This window comes from Clarias gariepinus, chromosome 13, assembly GCF_024256425.1.
Source record: "Clarias gariepinus isolate MV-2021 ecotype Netherlands chromosome 13, CGAR_prim_01v2, whole genome shotgun sequence".
NCBI classification, from domain to species: Eukaryota; Metazoa; Chordata; class Actinopteri; order Siluriformes; family Clariidae; genus Clarias; species Clarias gariepinus.
In genome coordinates this window covers 32,249,658-32,269,092 of record NC_071112.1, presented here as the reverse complement: position 1 = coordinate 32,269,092, position 19,435 = coordinate 32,249,658, and the positions used below count along the sequence as shown (strand labels likewise).

At 36.9% G+C, this 19,435-nt stretch overlaps 2 protein-coding genes across 2 annotated transcripts; both read left to right on the top strand.

Moving 5' to 3' along the window:
* Window positions 1-4,468: 4,468 nt before the first annotated feature.
* pomca (proopiomelanocortin a) lies at window positions 4,469-5,949 on the top strand. The gene is made up of 3 exons (XM_053509921.1): window positions 4,469-4,545; window positions 4,885-5,024; window positions 5,158-5,949. Exons 2-3 carry the CDS (start codon window positions 4,887-4,889, stop codon window positions 5,659-5,661), a joined length of 642 nt encoding a protein of 213 aa, XP_053365896.1. The 5' UTR covers window positions 4,469-4,545; window positions 4,885-4,886; the 3' UTR covers window positions 5,662-5,949.
* A 3,692-nt stretch (window positions 5,950-9,641) lies between these two features.
* Window positions 9,642-18,688, top strand: dnajc27 (DnaJ (Hsp40) homolog, subfamily C, member 27). The gene is made up of 7 exons (XM_053509190.1): window positions 9,642-10,003; window positions 11,114-11,196; window positions 11,805-11,874; window positions 13,037-13,201; window positions 13,322-13,444; window positions 14,480-14,640; window positions 16,144-18,688. Exons 1-7 carry the CDS (start codon window positions 9,917-9,919, stop codon window positions 16,274-16,276), a joined length of 822 nt encoding a protein of 273 aa, XP_053365165.1. The 5' UTR covers window positions 9,642-9,916; the 3' UTR covers window positions 16,277-18,688.
* The last annotated feature ends 747 nt before the right edge of the window (window positions 18,689-19,435 follow it).

Below are 19,435 nucleotides of genomic sequence, written 5' to 3'. Positions count from 1 at the left end.
TGCCCACTGTATGCATGTATTGTGCTATGTGTGGTTTTTTATGATTGTGTGTTAGAGAATGTTATGCATCAAAGTCCTAGGAGATCCACTGTTTTCAGAAACACAAAAAGCACCAACAACCAAATTCCTGTCAAAGTAATTTATAATCACTCAAATACAGGACATTTGCAAAAAATATATGCACAATAAATATACAAGACAATAAAACTGCAGATTATGGGAAACCTGCATTAGTTTGTTTGGCACATAAAACAAATGTGTACATACTATATATACACACACTATTCCAGCTGCTGGTTGGAAACTGACTAAAGGAAAATTACAAAGATGCACAGCAGACAATATTTAAAAATTACAGATCACATTAATCATAAATGTTAGGCATTATTTTATCGCTTTTGGTGTTACAGCTCTTTCTGCAGTTAGAAGAACGTGTGCTTTGGGATGCGGTTTGTTCAGAACATGTCAAAGTGCTGGCCAAAAGCCGTAGCTGTGTAATCCCCCAGAAACAGAATGATTCACTGATGTTAAAGGCGAACTGACAGCGTACCGATAAACACTTGAGTAACCTTGTGTTCCAGATAAGTTGGTATAAATGGTTTTAAGCGTCGGAGGCTCAAAGAAAGCCTAATGCTTTCGCCCAGTGATGGGTCCGGTCCTATGGCAGACCCAAGGTTGGCTCCATTGACAAAATGGACCATTAAAGTCAAGCCTGAAGGACGGCAGAAAAAAAAAGAATTCAAAAGACTTGAACCTTTCAGGTCCTCTTGTAGCCACTGCAGGTCTTTTCACCCTTCTCTCAGCGCGTAAGCTAGAAGATGTTTTCAATAGTTGAGTACAATAAGTCCATTTGCTGACACTTATCCATTATTGACTTGTCTGTTATTGACTTTTATATAAATAACTGCAGTAATGACGTCACTGACTGTCGCTTAGCTTTGTATATGAAATCCTTAGTACATAAATAATTGATCATTTTTCTATACATTCTCTAAAGGTATGAAAAGAAAAATAAAACACAGTGTAAATAACTTGAAAAGAAAATATGCGGCCGTTCTGTTCTAACGAAGTTCACAGAAGACCGAACTGGATCAGTCAGTGTGTTTACACGCACAGTTAAGTGGAGCTGTGGTTATGGCTTGACTAGACCTTTTAATTGTACTATGGCTCTTATCACGATATAAAAGCACAGCATTGACCAAAGTAAACCACAAGTCAAAAGTTTGTACACCCTTTTTCCACCTCCATGTTCTTTCCTAATGTTTATTTCTCTCTACACTGTAAAACAATACTGAAGGCGTTTATCCATAAATACACAATAATCTCCTCTGAACAGTTGATATTAAGATGTATATCTGCTCCTTCTGCTCTGTAAAGCTTCATAACGGCTCTAATCTGAGGTGCTGGTTGTTAATTGGTGATTTCTGAGGCTGGTGACTCTAAATGAACTTCTCCTCTGCAGCAGAATTTTTCAAACTAATTTTTACAAATTCTATTCCTTGTGTTTATGGTTTATCAATTTAGTTAGAAGCTTCATCACCTGTTACGCATTATGTTTGACTTCCGGGTAAAAGCTGGGTGGGGGCGATAGGCAGGAACTAAGGAGCGTGCTGATTTCAGGATCCACGCAATGGAGGCTGTTGAAAAAAAAACCAAGAAAAGTGTCATTTCATCATTTTTATATTTAATTAAATATATTTGTTTAGAAATATACAAATACTTTAGATATACTGTATGCTACAAATTAGAAACAAGCGTCACTGTTAACTTGTTTCCCCAAAAAAGAATAAAAAACTTTTCTATCCTTAGGATCACCAGAGCGTAATGGATAAGACAAAAAAAAAAAGAAGAAAGAAAATTTCTTTGATTCTCTCAGTTTTATTTAGTTTATGATTTTTTTAAACTAAAAAATAAAGTCGAGGCGGGTTTTTGGTTCAAATCTGGCAAATTGTCCCTGTGTTAAATTAAAACCCTCAGTTAAAATAAAAGAAAGAAATAAAATCCTAAAACAACAATTACACACACAATTACACACACATTTGGTTTATTAAGGGGAAAATACAGCACATATTAGTATAACCTTGGATTACGAGCATAATTTGATCCAGAAGTGGGCTCGTCTTCCCAAACACTCGTAAACCAAATTTCATTTTCCCATAAGAAATAATAGAAACTCAAATTATTGGTTCCACAGCCCAAAAAAAGTATTACATAAAAATAAGTAACACAAAATATAAAGAAATAATAAAACAAATTAACCTGCACTTTACCATTTAAAAAAAAGTTTTTAAAAAATCCCGACAGAAGTGTTTCTGTTTAAGTATTATAATAATATAATAATATACATCTAATTTACTGTATTCTTATATTAGTTATACTTAGAGTGGGTTAGCAAAAAGCCCACAATTTTTCTTATGATTTCTTATAATTTTTCTGATTATTTTTGCCTGCAACTTAAAACTGGTGGCAAAAATACACAATCACGGAATATTCCAAAGTGTAGTAACCTTAGCAATTTGTGGACATATGTTTTGTAGAAGATAGTCCAAAAGTATGTGGACACTAGACCATCATTCTTGTATGTGCCCATTCCAATGAAGTTGTTCCTCCTTTTACTGATGTAATACTGTAACTGTTTGGAAGGCTGTAGAGTTTGGAGTGAATCCGTGGGGACACAATTTAATCCACAAGAGCATTAGTGATGGCAAGCACCACTGTTTGGTGAGAAGGCCAGGAGTGATGTCAGTGTTCCAGTTCATCCCAAAAAGGTCAGGGCTTTCAAGGTCTTCCACACCAGCACTGGCAAATCACGTGTCCATGGGACTTGTTTTATCCACAGGCACACTGACATGCTGGAACAAGTTTTGGCGCTTCTACTTCAACTGAAGGCAAATCTTAATGCCACAGCACGGAAAGTTTATATAATACTACATACTATACCAATATATACATATATACAGTATATACTGCATATATGTATAAAAAGTTTTCTTTTGTAATTTATTTCAAATGGATTAGTTTAAATACTTAAACAGAAGTAGAAGAATTCAAATAGTGAAACTCTCATACTGTATGTTCTGGATTTATTACACTTTTTCACTTTAACTTTGATGATTTTGGCGTACAACTTATAAAAGTGAAAAAGCCAGAAATTTAACATTTCTATAATGTAAACACCTTTTTTTATTGATCTTAGGAAATATTCTAACATTTTTGATATACTGGGTTTTTGATTTTTATGAACTTTAAGCCAAGAAAAAGCTTAAAATATTTCACTTTCCATGTACTGTAATGAATCTAGAATATGTGAGTCTCACTGCTGCAATTAAATAAAAAAATAATAATTGTGGTATTTCTTTTTTTTTTTTTTTTGCATGTTGTACATACTAAAACTAAAACAAAAAAAAAGAACAATTAAAATACAATTTAAGAATTCATTATCATGTAAGGTTTAGTTGAAATGTAACACCTAACTATTATTTGAAATGTTAAAAATAATTTTCTCTTATTTGAAATCAACAAACAGGCTCTGGACATTTATCTTTCCCAACTCTTTCTCATCGTTTGCCACTAAAAGCTTTTCCATTTACCTAAAAGTATCTGGGTGGCTCCTAAAGCACAAAAGAGCAATATAAAAGGACTGCAAGGTCATAATTCCAATATAATGACGTTACTTGAGACAGAGATTATCCTTCAGTGGTTGTTCTTTAGCAAAGCTACAAGCAGCAGCTGGTCATCCAGCAGGTTTAATTCTTAGCCTAATATTTATTGTCATGTTTAAATGTGGAAATATGTTTTTACAGTCATGTTTTTCATAGTCCTTAAAGGACAGTATTTTTCATTTGTACCTTACACGATCGTAAATTCCACAAAAAGTGTTCTGAGTACGCTGAAGCACCAGGTCAGCAATAACCGATCACATCACGTTGATGTCATTCATTCAGAATCCCACCGAAAATACGATAAGGAGGAATACATTTGTCAATTTGACCTTTTTTTGTCAAACCAAATCCAGGAATTAGCACATATGCATCACTAATTGAGAAAAAAAATGACCTTCCTGATTAACAGCAGGTGGATTTCATGCTTTATAAAGGCTGACATGGTCGTGGCGTAAGTAAGTCGTGTAAACCGACCCTTGTGCCCTTAACACAGTGGAAAACAGCATCATGATTTTTTTTTTTTAAATGACAAACACATGTTAATCCACCGCAGCAGGAAATGAACGAGCGGTGACATTTTGATGTTGTTTGGGAAATTTCCGCGGATTATTCTTTGGCACGGTTCATGATTCGGTTCCCCGGTGTGCCTGGGAGCCTGAGGAGCGATTTGTGTAGCGTTGTACCCTTGAAAGGTGTGTCACTTAAGGGGTCCTTATAAAGGAAAAGCAGAGGGAGAGAGGGTTCAGACATCAGAAACACACACACACACACACACGCACTTACATAGCCGGACGTCGAGTGGAAGAACTTGAGTTCAGGTGCGCTGTCGCAGAGGGAGCTTTCACACAAACCGGAGAAGGGCGACTTTCTTCCTGGGTTGCATGTAAGTAATCACAAATGTATGTCTTCACATCTGAATTGTAACTGGGTCTCAGACATTTGGGTCAGTTTTAGTACTTTTTGTTTTGTTCTTTTATTAGGTTCCACAATTTGGTTGGATTAAGGATGTGTAGCCAGAAAACATGATTTGTATTTAATTATTGTAAATATAACACCGGAGTTTTTAAATTTTTAGTTTTTAATTTAATGACTAAATTGATAAATAGATTGTACTACATTTGCACAATCATGAATGAATAGATTTGCATTTCTTGCTTGGAAGCATAGTTTTTAATTGACTTATTATTATTATTATTATTATTATTATTATTCTTTTTCCCAGTAATGGCTAAAGAAGTGAGAATGGGGTATCCTGTGTGGATGTTAGCTCTGGCTATGCTGTGTGCACGTGGTTCTGAGGTTAGAGCCCAGTGCTGGGAGAACACCGACTGCAGAGATCTAAGCTCTGACAGAAATATCCTGGTGAGTATCAGCTCTAATGGAAGATTCCTTCATTTGTTTCTACTGTGTTTTAATGTTTAGCTTACCTTTTCAAAGATTCACACAACTTTATAATTGCAACTACTTCATTCTGCTGGTTGTGCTTCTTCACCAGGAATGCATCAAGCTGTGCAGATCTGAGCTCACAGCAGAATCTCCCATCTACCCTGGAGATGCCCATCTCCAGCCCCTCTTGTTCTTGCCCAATGAAATCCCCGCTGCCACACTGTCCACTCCACAAGACGACGAAGCTCCAGAGTCTGGTCCACAACATGAAGACAAGCGCTCCTACTCCATGGAGCACTTCCGCTGGGGCAAGCCCGTGGGTCGCAAGCGCCGACCCATTAAGGTGTACGCCAACGGGGTGGAGGAAGAGTCAGCCGAGGCCATGCCGGCGGAGATGAGGCGCGAGCTGGCTGCTCCCGAGGAGAGCACCATCAGCCAGCAAGAGAAGAAAGACGGGCCCTATAGGATGAGTCACTTTCGCTGGAGCAGCCCACCCGCCAGCAAACGCTACGGAGGCTTCATGAAGTCCTGGGATGAGCGCAGCCAAAAGCCGCTGCTCACGCTTTTCAAGAACATCATCAACAAAGACGGACACCAGAAGAAGGACCACTGAAGAACTGTTCATTAACCTGCATTATGCAGAAAGGTGTTTATTTCCCCATAGATGAATCATATTAATTGAAGATTAAGCCTGCTGTACTGAGTAGACGTTGGATTAAGTTGAGAGACTTTAAAGTTAACTAATATTACTTTGTTCTTTGTTGTAGTCAGCAGTACATTCACCGTATAATCTAAAATAACTGCAGAAGTAATATGTTGATCACTTACTGCCGCTGTATTTAATAAAATGTACTATATTGTAAAATATGAAAATGATAGCTATAAAAGAATTGTTTTTCAAGCAGGAAATGTCAATGTAATTATTTTCAATGGAAATCCACTGATGGCATTAAAAACGTTTAAGCGCATGATCTAAAACAAAATCGTCATTTATCTATGTCCTGTTCACCCCAGGCGACGTTCCTCACCCGTGACCTCGGTAAAGGTCGAAATGGTAAAGGGCCATGTGCCTCATCGCACCAAATGTGCTTTATAACTATGATTACTTGTCGTGCTGTTGGTATCTACATATTGTGGACAGATTAAATGCTGGCGAGGACACTGTAGGGGTCGAAAAACATAAAAGTATCACACAAATGTAAAGACAATTTTTTTTTTTTTAAGTAAACACACATATATAAATTAGGGTTGTCAAGCAAATAAAAACTCTGATTAATTGAATTAGTTGCAGAATTAATCCAAAATTATTACATGATCTGTGATTAATTAATCCAAATTAAATACAAACTTCATTTTTTTTTAACACGGAGGTGATAAAAAGTCCAGTCAGCGCAATATACTGTATTTACGGCTCCTGTCGCTACTGTACATCTTCTCCTGTTCCCTCTTCTGTGCTTTAAAGCTGCTGGATTTTGTGTGTGATTTGTGTTTAAATACTCGGTCCAGTGTGGTCAGGTTTCTCCTGGCGTAAGCATCAGAACCCGTGTTAGTCCGGACCCTACTTTCACAGCCTTATGTATGCATATTATATTACAGGGCGTTATTAAGGTTATTTATGAGTAATGTCACATCAGTGATGCATATAAGAAGAATTAAAATAAACATTTTTTATGGATTTAATCAACTTATAACAGGTTTTTATATGGAGTAAGTGATTCAAACAAAAAACCATAAGGATGATCCATGAGATCAGTGTAATCGAGATCAGGGAGCCTAGGAAGCTGTGCGTTCGTGTCGGGGACGACCCTGGCTTGATGAGGACGGCTTAGAAAGAGTTGTTTATTACTAATGTGTTATAGTGATCTATTATATTGATTGCTTCGCTAACTTTAGACACATGCATATTTATATATAATATATTTTTAAGATGCACAGGAACATTTAGTTTTAGATTATAAAGTTTTAGATCGTATTGGGGAAAAGTAATCTCACTGATATTTCAACATCTTTCTCTCTCTCTTTCTCTCTCTCTCTTTCTCTCTCTGTCTCTCTCTCGCTCTCTCTTGTGCTAAGGTACCAGCTTCACCAATTACAGATGTGCCAACACTTAAAAGCAGGGCTAAAACATCAGTATGGAAACGTGTGTAGTGGGCAGGGAGGATAAGAAAAATGTGCAGTAAGTGTACAAATTAAGTTCAAGTGAACACCAAAACACTTCTAAACATTTCCTTGTACAACCCATTTTAAAACACACACCCGGCCTCACCATAGAATTACAAAAGTCTAATACATTAAATATTTATGGGTATCACCATCCTGGGAAAGTAGAGCACATTTTATATAATTAGGAGAGAGCGGGGTAAGTTGTCACACGGGTAAGTTGTCACACTGTTCATAACTCCAACACTAGAGGCTCTATCTCAAAAATGAAATAGCACGGCAGTGAAGCAGCAACTAGAAAAAGAAAAGAATAAAGCTGAATCTAGCAAAAAGCTGTTTCAAAAGAGAGGGAAGCGAGGGGGGGGAAACATCTGGACCTACGAAGAACAAGGCAGCTAAAAGAAGAAAAATCATTCAAGAGTCATCATCAAATGATGAAGAGTGCTTCTGCCTTGTCTGTGTGGAGCCATTTTCAAACAGTCGTCCAAAAGAGACCTGGGTAAAATGCGTAAAATGCAACAAATGGGCCCAGGATGCTTGCACCTCAGGCCAGGCAATTTATGTGTGCCAGAACTGTGACTCTGAAGTTGAGTCTGATTAATCAGAAATAGGGCATCTGTTTTGTTCGGAGGATAAACATGTTAAGTAAAGCAAGTTATTTGCAGCATTCCATTAGTTACGATGGATTTATGTGCAAGCCAGAGAACATTTAAGTTTTAAGGTTAAACTAAAGTTTTCTACTTAATGTTTTGATTAAAATGTGTATTGGATTGAAATAATTGTTTTTTTTCGAATTCTCTTGGCATAATTGTTTAAATTTCCAGTTTTGGTTTGAATTTAACAATTAAAATCAATATCCACAATTAAGTATTTGTGTTCTTATTTTCAGATAATCTAGTGTGACAACTTACCTGCCGATGGGGCAAATTGTCACAATTGCACATTCTCCATTCAACAGTCCACAACTCCGTAATGAGATAAGATATGAAAATGTAATGAATACATCATATCTGCCCAAACTTCTTTCTTTCATTTGGTGAAAGATTTATTAGGTTGTGATGTATGGTGCTCAGTAAAAGTTAGTCAGTGTGAAAAGTGTGACAACTTACCCCGCTCTCCCCTACTGTACAGTACATACTATGAGAAGTGGTCTAGTAGTAGACATTGATCACGTTTCCAAGAAAGAAACCAGTGAGAAACATGTGCAGATGATGACAGATGATCAGGTGATGATTAGTAACTGCTGAGCGGTTGGAACAGACGAGAGGGGAAATGAGGTCGCTGCTCAGGTTCTTACATTAGATTAGATTAGATTAGATTAGATTAGATTAGATAAGATTCAACTTTATTCTCATTGCACATAGTTACAAGGCACTGAAATGCAGTTAGCATCTACATGAACATACAGTTTTTAAATTGTATTGTTTCAGATAGGCTCGTACAGTATAACACCATTTTTAATAACACTTAATGATTATTATCATCCATGCTTTTTTATTTGTAAATATGCATACACGTTTATGTTTTTATCAGATAAAAAGAAACACATTTGCTTAATACAAATTCATGCCCTTTTATGTTTTACTGTCTGTAACTTTTTATTATTTAAATCTTTCAATGATCTTAATTGTCATTCAGATGAAACTTGGCAAATATAGACTTCACATGAAAAGACATAAACCTGAAAAAAATTTATTATTATAAAATAAAAATTATTAAGATATTCCAACATGAATGTGACATGGTTATGGACACTACAGATTTTTTTCTTTTTGAAACTTTTACCAAAAACCAATTTAAGCAACAATTTTTACAGGTCACATGCTTCTAAAAGTTTACACCAATTTTAGTATCAATACTCATAAAGAAATATGAATAATTTGCATTTTAAATGATTATTGTTTGAAGCGAGACAGTAAAACGCTGAAAAATGGCGTTTTTTTGGGGCTCATATAAAATCATCTCTTCAAACCGGCTGAAGTTAGCAAATTGTAATTTTACGGAAGCGAGATCGGTCACTTCCATGTTGTATAAACTTTAGAAGTAGCTTCTTTGGCCACTCACATTTTCTGTATTATACAGTATGTACAACATAAAAAAAAATAAAATTAGCACCAATTTTGCGTTTTTGTTTTATATAACAATATAACAATATATATATATATATATATATATATATATATATATATATATATATATATATATAAATGATAGTGGAGGGTTTAAGAATCTTAGCACAGTACTGCATGTAAGAAGAAGTAATAACACCCTGATGAAAGAAATAAAGAACAGATTTCAACCTTCCTTGGGGTTCAGCTGTAGGTGTGCAGTGTGTGTGAAGTTTATTTGATGTGCCAGTAGGGGGCAGTGCTGCTCTCTGCTCTGAACTGATCACCAGGACAACGAAGAAGGCGTGTTTATACCAACTGAGGCGAGTCTCGAGCAGCACAGGGAACAGAAAGATCCAGAAATTTCTCAAGCGTTTGTTTAAAATGTCATGAAAAAAAAAAATCATTGTTTAGAATTTACAGAGAATAAATGATTAAACGAATGAATGAATGTGTTTAGTCAGGAGACTCGCACTGCCATGTGTGTGTGCTAGAGACTGGATGCTAACTTTACTGTCAGTAAACAGAAGAGAGAGAGAGAGAGAGAGAACACTACTGAGAGATTTTATTTATTATCCATTAAAGATCATCTGAGTGAAAATGGACACGAATGTACAGAAAAGGAGAGAGAATAAGAAATCTCTGCGGATCAAGGTTATTAGCCTGGGAAATGCAGAGGTTGGTAAGGTGGGTATAAACACCTGAACAGAGACAATAAACCTGTAAATAGAGTCAGCTTGGTGCTGCAGTTACAGTCTGATTAGTGGACTTTCTGTGGATGTGTGGTGCTGTAGAGGTGAATAAGTGTGTACAGGCTCACTAATGAGTGTTTACTCACATTGTGTTAGATATAACACTCTTAAGGGCATGCTGACACAGGAAAATAATCAGTGACCGGCTGATCTGACTGTGACCGGGCCAGACATGATCATTTTAATGGAACAGAAAATTGAGTCATGAAGAATAAGGGATGTCTCGATGCGATATAATCACGATACCGCTGTGCTGATTCGATTAAAATTGCGATTCTATAAATATCATGATTCGATATTACATATTACCCAGGTTTTTGTTACAATTTGAAACCTTTAAAAAACATTAAATGATTAATTAAACATCACTCGTTCCTTACAACATTAGTTTTCCCACTTTTAAACACTACAGACTAACTTCTAACACAAGAGTTTAACAGTATGAATTTTTTTTTTTTGATATACATCAATTACCACAAGAAAAAAAAATCCTCTTGCCTCCTGCCTCTTTTTTATTTTTCTTTTAATTTGTCTAAGCACACAGTGTCGCATTACTGAGAAACCTGGAAAGCTGTCCTGTGGCAGTAAGTGTCCCATCCGTTAGAAAGCCCTGACACTGCAGACTCCTTCCATAAAAGTCATAAAAGTATAAAAAATAGTTTTAGATCACGCCTCTGTGGTGAGCTCTTACTATAGGAATGGTAGCGTGTTAAAATAAGCACAGTAATATAAAGCCGTAATATGAGTTACAGCTGGAACACACACACACTATTAGAGCTATTTTATAGAAAATAAGTCATGTAATTCATACCCAGTTAATCTGTCTGCATGATTCAGTTTATTCAGCTCCTCGTCTGGATGTCGTGTGTGATTCTGTACGCCAGACAGTAAGCACTGACCCTGTCTAGTCGAGTAGGTACAGTACACCAAAAAAACAAGCGTTCTTTATAGACCTTATGATCAGATATTGATCAGTTAATAAGAAAGTTGTCCTGTTTACACTTGTCGATGTTTTGATCTTTTTTTTTACCTTTTTGTCTTTCAGAGCTGCATCATTAAGCGATACTGTGAGAAACGATTTGTACCCAAATATCTGGCCACGATTGGGATCGATTATGGTGTGACCAAGTGAGTGAAGTGAAGAGATTGAGGATAAGTTGTTATTTGTTATTCCGTTTTATTTTGCTGATTATTTACTGTATATTTTTTTTATGAATTATTGAGCATGTTGTATAAATATTTTAAGGGACAGGAATCACCAAGGAACAGACAATACGATATTATCACGATATCCGGGTGTCGATTTGTATCGTGATATTTTGTTACGATTCTACACAAATATAACAGATAATTCTCTTTTACCTGCCTGCCAATGTGTGAATAGTCTGGAGTGCACCACCTGCAGGATGATGGACGAACTGCAACATTTTTCAACCTCTAATGCAAACAAATATAAATATAAAAAAATACATATTTTTAAATAAAATAAATCGATTTTAAAGTCAGTGTGGTGATACGTGAATCACCACACAAAAGACTCGTTATACGTGAAATTTATTTAGCATTTAAATGAGGAAAATATGGCACTAAATGTTGTAATGGTGATTTTATCTACCAGCAACTCAACGTAAATATTACACGAATACTGTAGATATACTGTAGATATCTTTTTACATAAATTGTCATGATATTACATCTAATGGTTCTCTCTCTCTATTTCTTGTCTCTCCTTCAAGGGTTCAGGTACGGGACAGGGAAATAAAAGTCAACATTTTCGACATGGCCGGACATCCCTTCTTTTATGAGGTAATGTAGTAGCAATTCTAGTTTCCATCTAATTTGTCTTGATGAAAATCTAATTACAATCATGTTAGCATTAGACTGTTTCAGCAGAAGGGGCAGTATAATAGGTACAGTATAATTCAACAGAAACTGGAGGCTGAGCTGCGTTCTGATCACTCAGTAGTAATTTCCTGAGAAATGGACAACGTGAGACATTCAGCCATGTTGAGTACGATGACAAACTCTGGGAAGCGAAACAGCTTAGTTCAAAGGAAACAACTAAACAATCATTGTTTATCATTTCGCCAGAGTCTGATTACCCATCAGTACCCAGAGAAAAGGAGTTTATCCCTCACATTCATTATCAGTAGTGGTGAACGTGCATCCATCCATTTTCTACCGCTTATCCAGGACCAGGTTTCAGAGGTAGCAGAGATGCACAGACTAAACAGACACAGGCACACCCAGGCGCTCCCAGGTTAGACGTCATCTATAATCTCTCCATCTAGTCCTGGTCCTTCTCCCTGTCAGACAGGCGTAAAACACCTCCCTAGGCGTCCTTATCAGATGGCAGAAGAAAAAAAGTAGCAGCTCCGCCCTAAGTTCGCCCGTGTGTCTGAGCTCCTCACCTTGTTTCTCAGGCTAAGAAAACCATAAAAGAGCTACCAGGGATGATCTTCCTGTTGGGTCTCCACCTAAAGCAGGAGTAGTGAGAGTCCGATGCATTATGGCAGGCGGAGCCGGAGGAGGAGGCGGACCAATCTTCAGCTAAGCGATGAGATTACATAATAATATTATACCTAATGTGTATAAACCTGACGTAATTAATCAGTTAATTTTTTAAAATTACATAAACTGGTAATCTTTACAGTAAACTGCATCATATTAATCTTTTTAGGAATTACATCATACATCTTTGAAAACTGGTTTACGTTACCAAGGTAACGCAGTGATGGAGTGATGAATCGAATGAAGATATTTTGTTGAGAGAAGTTCCCTTATGTGACATTCCCTAAACAGGGAGTAGGGAGTAAAAATCTGAGTTTCTGTTCCGTGTGGAATAGAACGCAGCCCTAGCCTCAGTGTAGACCTGTACATGGATTTGAAGTCAATTTAAACCTAAATGCCTTGATGTAAATACGCCATGACTCAGATCATGAACAGTGAATTTATCCCGGTTTTCCAGGTGCGCAATGAGTTCTATAAGGACTCTCAGGGTGTGATCCTGGTGTACGACGTCGGACTGAGGGAGAGCTTTGATGCCCTGGACAGCTGGCTCACAGAGATGAAGCAGGAGATGGGCTCTCAAGCCAATATGGAGAGCATTATTTTTGTCGTTTGTGCCAACAAGGTCAGGTTTACCCTCTTACTTCTTTATCTAATGTGTTCTGTTCATTAAAAATAAATACAGTAGTGAACTGTTTATCCCGAGTTCTGTGTGTGTAAATGAAGCTCTGACTCTTTCTTGCAGGTCGACTTGACTAAAAGGCGAGTGGTAGACGAGAGTGAAGGCAGGTTGTGGGCGGAGAGCCGGGGTTTTCAGTATTTTGAGACCTCCGCTCAGAGTGGAGAAGGCATCAGTGAAATGTTTCAGGTTTGTATTCTGCCTCAGCTCAAGTAAAGGCTGATACAGGCACCAGTTGCTATCAGTAGTCCTAGTGGTACAAGTAATACCAGTTCCAGTCTGGTTCCTTGATGTTATCTCATTGTTTAATAAGTCGCTTATTATTGTCCTGCTTGTGTGTAGATACGCTACATGGCCAAAGGTTTGTGGACACCTGACCACCACACCAATTTGTGGAACCCCTAGTTAGGGACAGGGGTAGCTTTGGGGATTAAGGTTCTGGGTTACTGATCAGAAGGTCATTGGTTCAAGCCCCAGCTTCACCTCCAAGCTGTTGCTGTTGAGCGCAGGTACAAAGCCCTTAACCCTAACTGAACAGAGAAATTTACGGTTTATGTGACAAAGTGCTCAAATAATTTCTTCCTCACAAAGTGCACAAAACAAGCTCCATTAAGTTTTGAAAGAGTCCTGAGCTGAAATTCCACTGAACATTAACGGGATGAACTGCAATACTGACTGCACCCCAGTTCTCTTCTGATCTCAATACTGCTCATGTAGCTGAGTGAACAGCAAATCCCTACGGACGCAAGTAGGGGCAGCGGTGACTCAAGCGGTTAAGGCTCTGGGTTACAGATCTGAAGGTTGGGGGTTCGAACCCCAGTACTTCTAAGGAGCCACTGTTGAGTAGCCACTCTTAAGCAAGACCTTTAACCCTATCTGCTCCCGGGGGCGCTGTATCCTGGCTGACCCTGCCTTCTGACTCCGGCTTCGTAACTGGGATATGCGGGGAAAAATTATTTCACTGTGCTGTAAGGTACATGTGACAAATAAATGAATAAGACGTAATCTTAGTATTAACTGTAACAGCAGAGGTGTCCACATATTTCTGGTCATACAGGGTATTTTAGAAGTACGAGAATGAAGTAAAGCATAATGCATTTTTTTATATTTGTGTGATTGGAGTTTGTATTTACAGAATGAACAGAAAAGTTTAAAAAAATATGGGTATTAAGTTTAAGGGTTGACCGTGTGTCTAAAAGTCTGTGGCTTGTTGTACTCGATCAGGCCTTTTTTTCCTCGATTACTGATATGTGTGAGAATGGAGGGAAGAGACCAAACCCAGAGGTCAGTATCGGCTTCACCAAGGAACAAGCTGACACAATCCGGCGTATCCGCAACAGTAAAGACAGTTGGGACATGCTGGGGGTAAAACCCGGGGCAACAAGGTAAGGGACAGGATTACATTTTTTTTTTTTCTTGAGAACTACTATTAGCAAAGTTCCTTTAAAAGTGAGATCAAAATGTGTTTTAGAGATTTATATATTATTTGTACGATTCTTCTATTTTAGACTTTGTCCATGAGGTGAAGGATTATTTTCATTCTCAGGACTTTGATTGTTTTCTGAGTAAATGCACTGCACGCTGTCTGCTGTTGCGCAATACTAAGGCCATGTTCGAATATTTTTTTACCTTACAGTGCACTAATAGAAAGATAAAGGAGAGCAGTGATGTCACTAATTATTTCTGGATGAATCTGGATGAAGAGTTGTGCTAATTACAATCAGCTGGTTTAGTTACTGTAATGGCTGGAACAAAAATGACTTTCTGAAGCCGGGGTGTCCATGTCTGCACAAAAATTGGTAAATCAGGCATTGAATAATTAAGCGAGCGACACCAGAGTACCGCAGACGTCTTTTTAACTCTATGCCCAGCCAGATCCAAATTAAAATAAAAATTCTACTTTTATTTGTCACATACAGAGCATGATGTGCAGTGAAATGCTTATACCATCACCCGTGACCTAAAATTTAGGAAAGGAAAATAGAGTAATCAAGTAAAGAAATAAAATATGAAATAAGAGAAAATTATATAAATATAGAAAAGTTGGACAATTAACAATATTTACAAGGTTGCTAATAAAATATAATAATAAAAAATATAAGTTAAATGTGCAAGTTATACAGGACACATTACAGCTGAGTGCAGTTAGTCCTCATTTGTGTGAAAATGACCAATGTCCAAACGCGAGCAGAGCCAGGATCCAGCAGGTATGGAAGAACAGAAGACTTCATACTAAATACTGATTGTTGAAGAGCAATTTCATGGTATTGATTTTCATAATTTAAAAAAATTTGAGAACGTCATTAAAACATTAAATTTCCCTTTTGTCACCACTGTAAGACAAAGTGAGGACACAGCTGAAGGACTGAAGGAGTGCTAACATAAAAACAGACAATAAATAATATAAAGAGATTATTATTCCTTGTTCTTGGTCCTGGAGTATCGCCCCAGCCACATTTTGGCCTTTTATCACCTTATTACCAACTCATTTTAATATTCTTCAGGCTTGTTAATTAAGTTTTTGTTTAATTAAGATAAATAAATACTTTAGATCAATAAAACCATAACTGGTGATCCATACAGATCCGTCTCCACGGTTTGGCATCCATGTGTGAACTTCAGATTTAAGAGTTTAGAATTTACTGCAGTTGTATGGTGTTATAATGGTGTTATAATTGGGCAGATTCCTAAGCAAAACAACTAATTTTTTAGGTCCTCATGTCATATTTTTCTCTTTTATGCACTTACTTTGTACAAAAATAAATAAATAAATAAGAAATGAATAATTGCATCTTGAGCTGCAACTACAGCCATCATGCCTCAATGTGTAAAATGGGTAAAGATTTAAAAGCTGGTCCTGATACTAACTTTATCACCTTTGGTTACAGAGAGGAAGTAAACAAGGCATACAGGAAGCTCGCGGTTCTTCTGCACCCGGACAAGTGTGTGGCCCCGGGCAGCGAGGACGCCTTTAAGGCCGTGGTCAACGCACGAACATCCCTGCTGAAAAATATCAAGTAGTCCGCATATAAACACGAACATACCGGTGTGAAGAAAGAGTTCGCGAAAAAGAAGGGCACGACATTAACGGTGTGAACGAATGTCATCCAGCTCTGTTTTCATCCGTGTGCCGCGCTAACTGTGTTTAGTGAAGTGTTTGATTTAAGGTTTGTTTTTAGTTAATTCTTTTGCGTGTGACAATTATAAAACATAAGCTATATATTTTAAAGTTTTTTTATGAGAAATTTAGTTATATATGATATGATATACGGTATATGAAAAAAATACATTCATGCTTGTATTTAATAACCTGTTCTGGTTTATGTAGGTCGGATCATTATATAATTTATTAATTTAACATTTAACCTTTAAATGTGACGGGTAGCTACTTAAACAGGAAAGTTTAAGACACCATGGTTTACATGTCTCATTTTTCCATCTGATTATAGATTAATATACTGTATATTAGTTTAGTATTAGTATACTTTATATTAGTATATTTTGTAGTAAAACTACTGGATCAGCTTTATGGTGCTGCTATTTTTTTTTAACTAGCCTCCCCGCCTGCGTCCATAGCGCTTTTTTTGTGTCCAGAACAGGAAGTAAATTTTAGCGAGTTTAGCCTAAAGCCAGTCTACAGTTGCCACCTCTGGATGTCATACACGTAATCTCAATTTCAAGACAAGATTGTGTCACCATTTTATATTATTTATTCTCAAAAAAAAAAAGCAATGATGCTATTATTGCTCTGCTATACACTAATCAGCCAAAACATTATTATTATTATTGTTAACATTACATTAATATTAATTACAGTGGTTTCCCTTTTGAACGGGTGATTCACAGACTCCACTAGACCTCTGAGGGTGTGTGTGAGCGTGTGTGTGTGTGTGTGTGTGTGTGTATGGTATCTGGCACCAAATACCAAATGGATCCTCCATGAATCAGACTTGTTTTTCCAGCACATTAACAATCCTGCGGAATTGACATCTGGTGAATATTGAGAGGCCAAATCATCACCATGAACGTTTTGTCACTGTCCTTGAACAATGTGTGTGTGCAGTGTGTCTTAGTGCTTTATCCTGCTGAAAGAGGACACTATATGTAAAAGAAACCGTGATTGATCAGACCAGGCCACCGGGGTACTCTGTGGTCCAGTTCTGATGGCCGTTGTAGGAGCTTTTTACGGGTCAGCATGGGAACCCTGATCGCTCTGCAGCTACACATCTCTATATGTAACAAACTGTGCTGCACTCTTTACTCTTTACCTGACCCCTGAACACTTAAAACTTTCCATAAGAGCTTTTTTTTTTTTTTTTTGACTTTGGGGACAAAATGTTCTCTCGCTGTATAATAGTGTATCCCATCCACGTCCAAGTGCCGTTGTAACGAGATATTTAATGTTATTCACGTTACCTGTCGGTGAACATAATGTGATGGCTGATCGGTGCGCATTTGTGCAGATTTAAATTACTTCTCTATAAAAACAATAAAACACTCTCTCAGACAAACTTGACACAATGGAATTTCAGTTGATAAAAATATATATTTGGGGTTTTTCCTTGTCGTTAAACCACAGGGAATTTTAAATTACAGTAAAATTTATTCCCTAAAAATATATAGATACATATATTTTTAATGAGTTGTTGTGGCAATGCAATTGACAATGAGTTGCGTTCCCTTTTAAACGTTCTCTTGTGCTCCGTTTTTTGCTCGCATGTCGTCTCCTCATGGGTAACCTGATATCGGTGCCAAGTATGATTTACTGTTTTTGATCTAATGTTTTTGCCTTTAAGTACAAACTGTGGAGTTTAATCTGAAAGTTAAAAAAAAAATGATTAGGAAATCTAATTGGTAAGAGCACATGACTTTAGGTTTTCATACATTTTACCTCACTGTTCCACTGATAGAACTGATTTTCATCTCCGATCTTGTTTGGTAAGAATATATATATATTTTTTTTTAGTTTCTTTAACACTAAGAATGTGCATGGTGTATAAATACAAAGCCACGATTACAGAAACGAATTGTTTTGATGTGACCTCGTGGTGAACTCGGTTTCTTTGAGAAGGACATGTTCATGAAATATTTCTTTTAATAAACCCATTAGTCACTAGTGCATGCTTCCTCAACTTTCACTGGTGAGTAGAAATGATTTCTAATATGCAACAGCCTCGGGTGATTTAAATTTTATTTTATTTTATAAAGTTGTGTAAAAGTTTTATAAATCACAATGTGATGATGATAACAGACATAATAAAAAATGTTAAAAGGAAAACAAAGGTCCTCAGTAACGTGTTCTACTTAAAGATGGCGTGTTCGTCACGTGGATACTGTACTGTACGTTTGAACAGTTGTAAAATGTTCGTGTAGGTCATCACTGTAAAGCAAGCGTGTATGTATGTTGCATGAAACTTCAGAGCCTGTATTGTGTATAAAAAGTGTAAGTTTAAGGAATGTACTGTCCTGCTTTGTTGGTGTATTATTGATTATTTTATTTATTATGTATGTTCATATAAAATATTTATTCTGGCTGCAAATGTCTTATTAGATTAATTAGTGTGTGGTTTATTATCTGTATTTAAGCATCATTGTTTGAGTCTTTACAAAAATGGACTTTGCTTCAGCAAGATTCAGTCGGGATTGGGGGGGGTTCCACAACAATTAGCTAATGAGTAAAGAGTTTTTTTATACACACATGTATACAGTACATATGGTATCAGGTTGGCCACAGCTTCTAATTCAGTGTTTTTTGTTTAGTGATTTATTTTCTACATGACATCTACTTGAGAAATACTGGATTTTTGCAAAACTGAAATACCACATATGGCATTCGGTTATTTAAGTAACAACAACATCAATCAGTTATTATGTTAAGACACGAAAGTCAGCTGTTCTTGCAAAAAAAAATATTGTGCATCAAGTGCATTTGCAAAACTCATCAAGTACCATGATAAAACTGGCTTTCACAAAGACCTTCCCAGGAAAGCACTGTGGTTTGCGCGGTTGCCTCGCACCTCCAGTAGTGAGGGTTCGAATATCACCTCTGGTCTGTGTTCGAGAGTTTACATGTTTTTCATGTGAATGCTGGGTTTCCTGCCACAGTCCTCAGACATGCACTGATGGCCTTCCAAACATTTGTATTTGTAGAATTTGGCCAGGATTATAGTACCTGAACAC

What these genes read in the sequence shown, in the direction of transcription:
- pomca (XM_053509921.1), top strand. Translation starts at nt 4,887, where the DNA reads ATGGCTAAAGAAGTGAGAATGGGGTATCCTGTGTGGATGTTAGCTCTG. An exon ending in GCTCTGACAGAAATATCCTG is followed by an intron (nt 5,025 to 5,157) that starts GTGAGTATCAGC and finishes CTTCTTCACCAG; the next exon opens with GAATGCATCAAGCTGTGCAG.
- dnajc27 (XM_053509190.1), top strand. Translation starts at nt 9,917, where the DNA reads ATGGACACGAATGTACAGAAAAGGAGAGAGAATAAGAAATCTCTGCGG. An exon ending in ATCGATTATGGTGTGACCAA is followed by an intron (nt 11,197 to 11,804) that starts GTGAGTGAAGTG and finishes CTCTCCTTCAAG; the next exon opens with GGTTCAGGTACGGGACAGGG. An exon ending in GTAAAACCCGGGGCAACAAG is followed by an intron (nt 14,641 to 16,143) that starts GTAAGGGACAGG and finishes CTTTGGTTACAG; the next exon opens with AGAGGAAGTAAACAAGGCAT.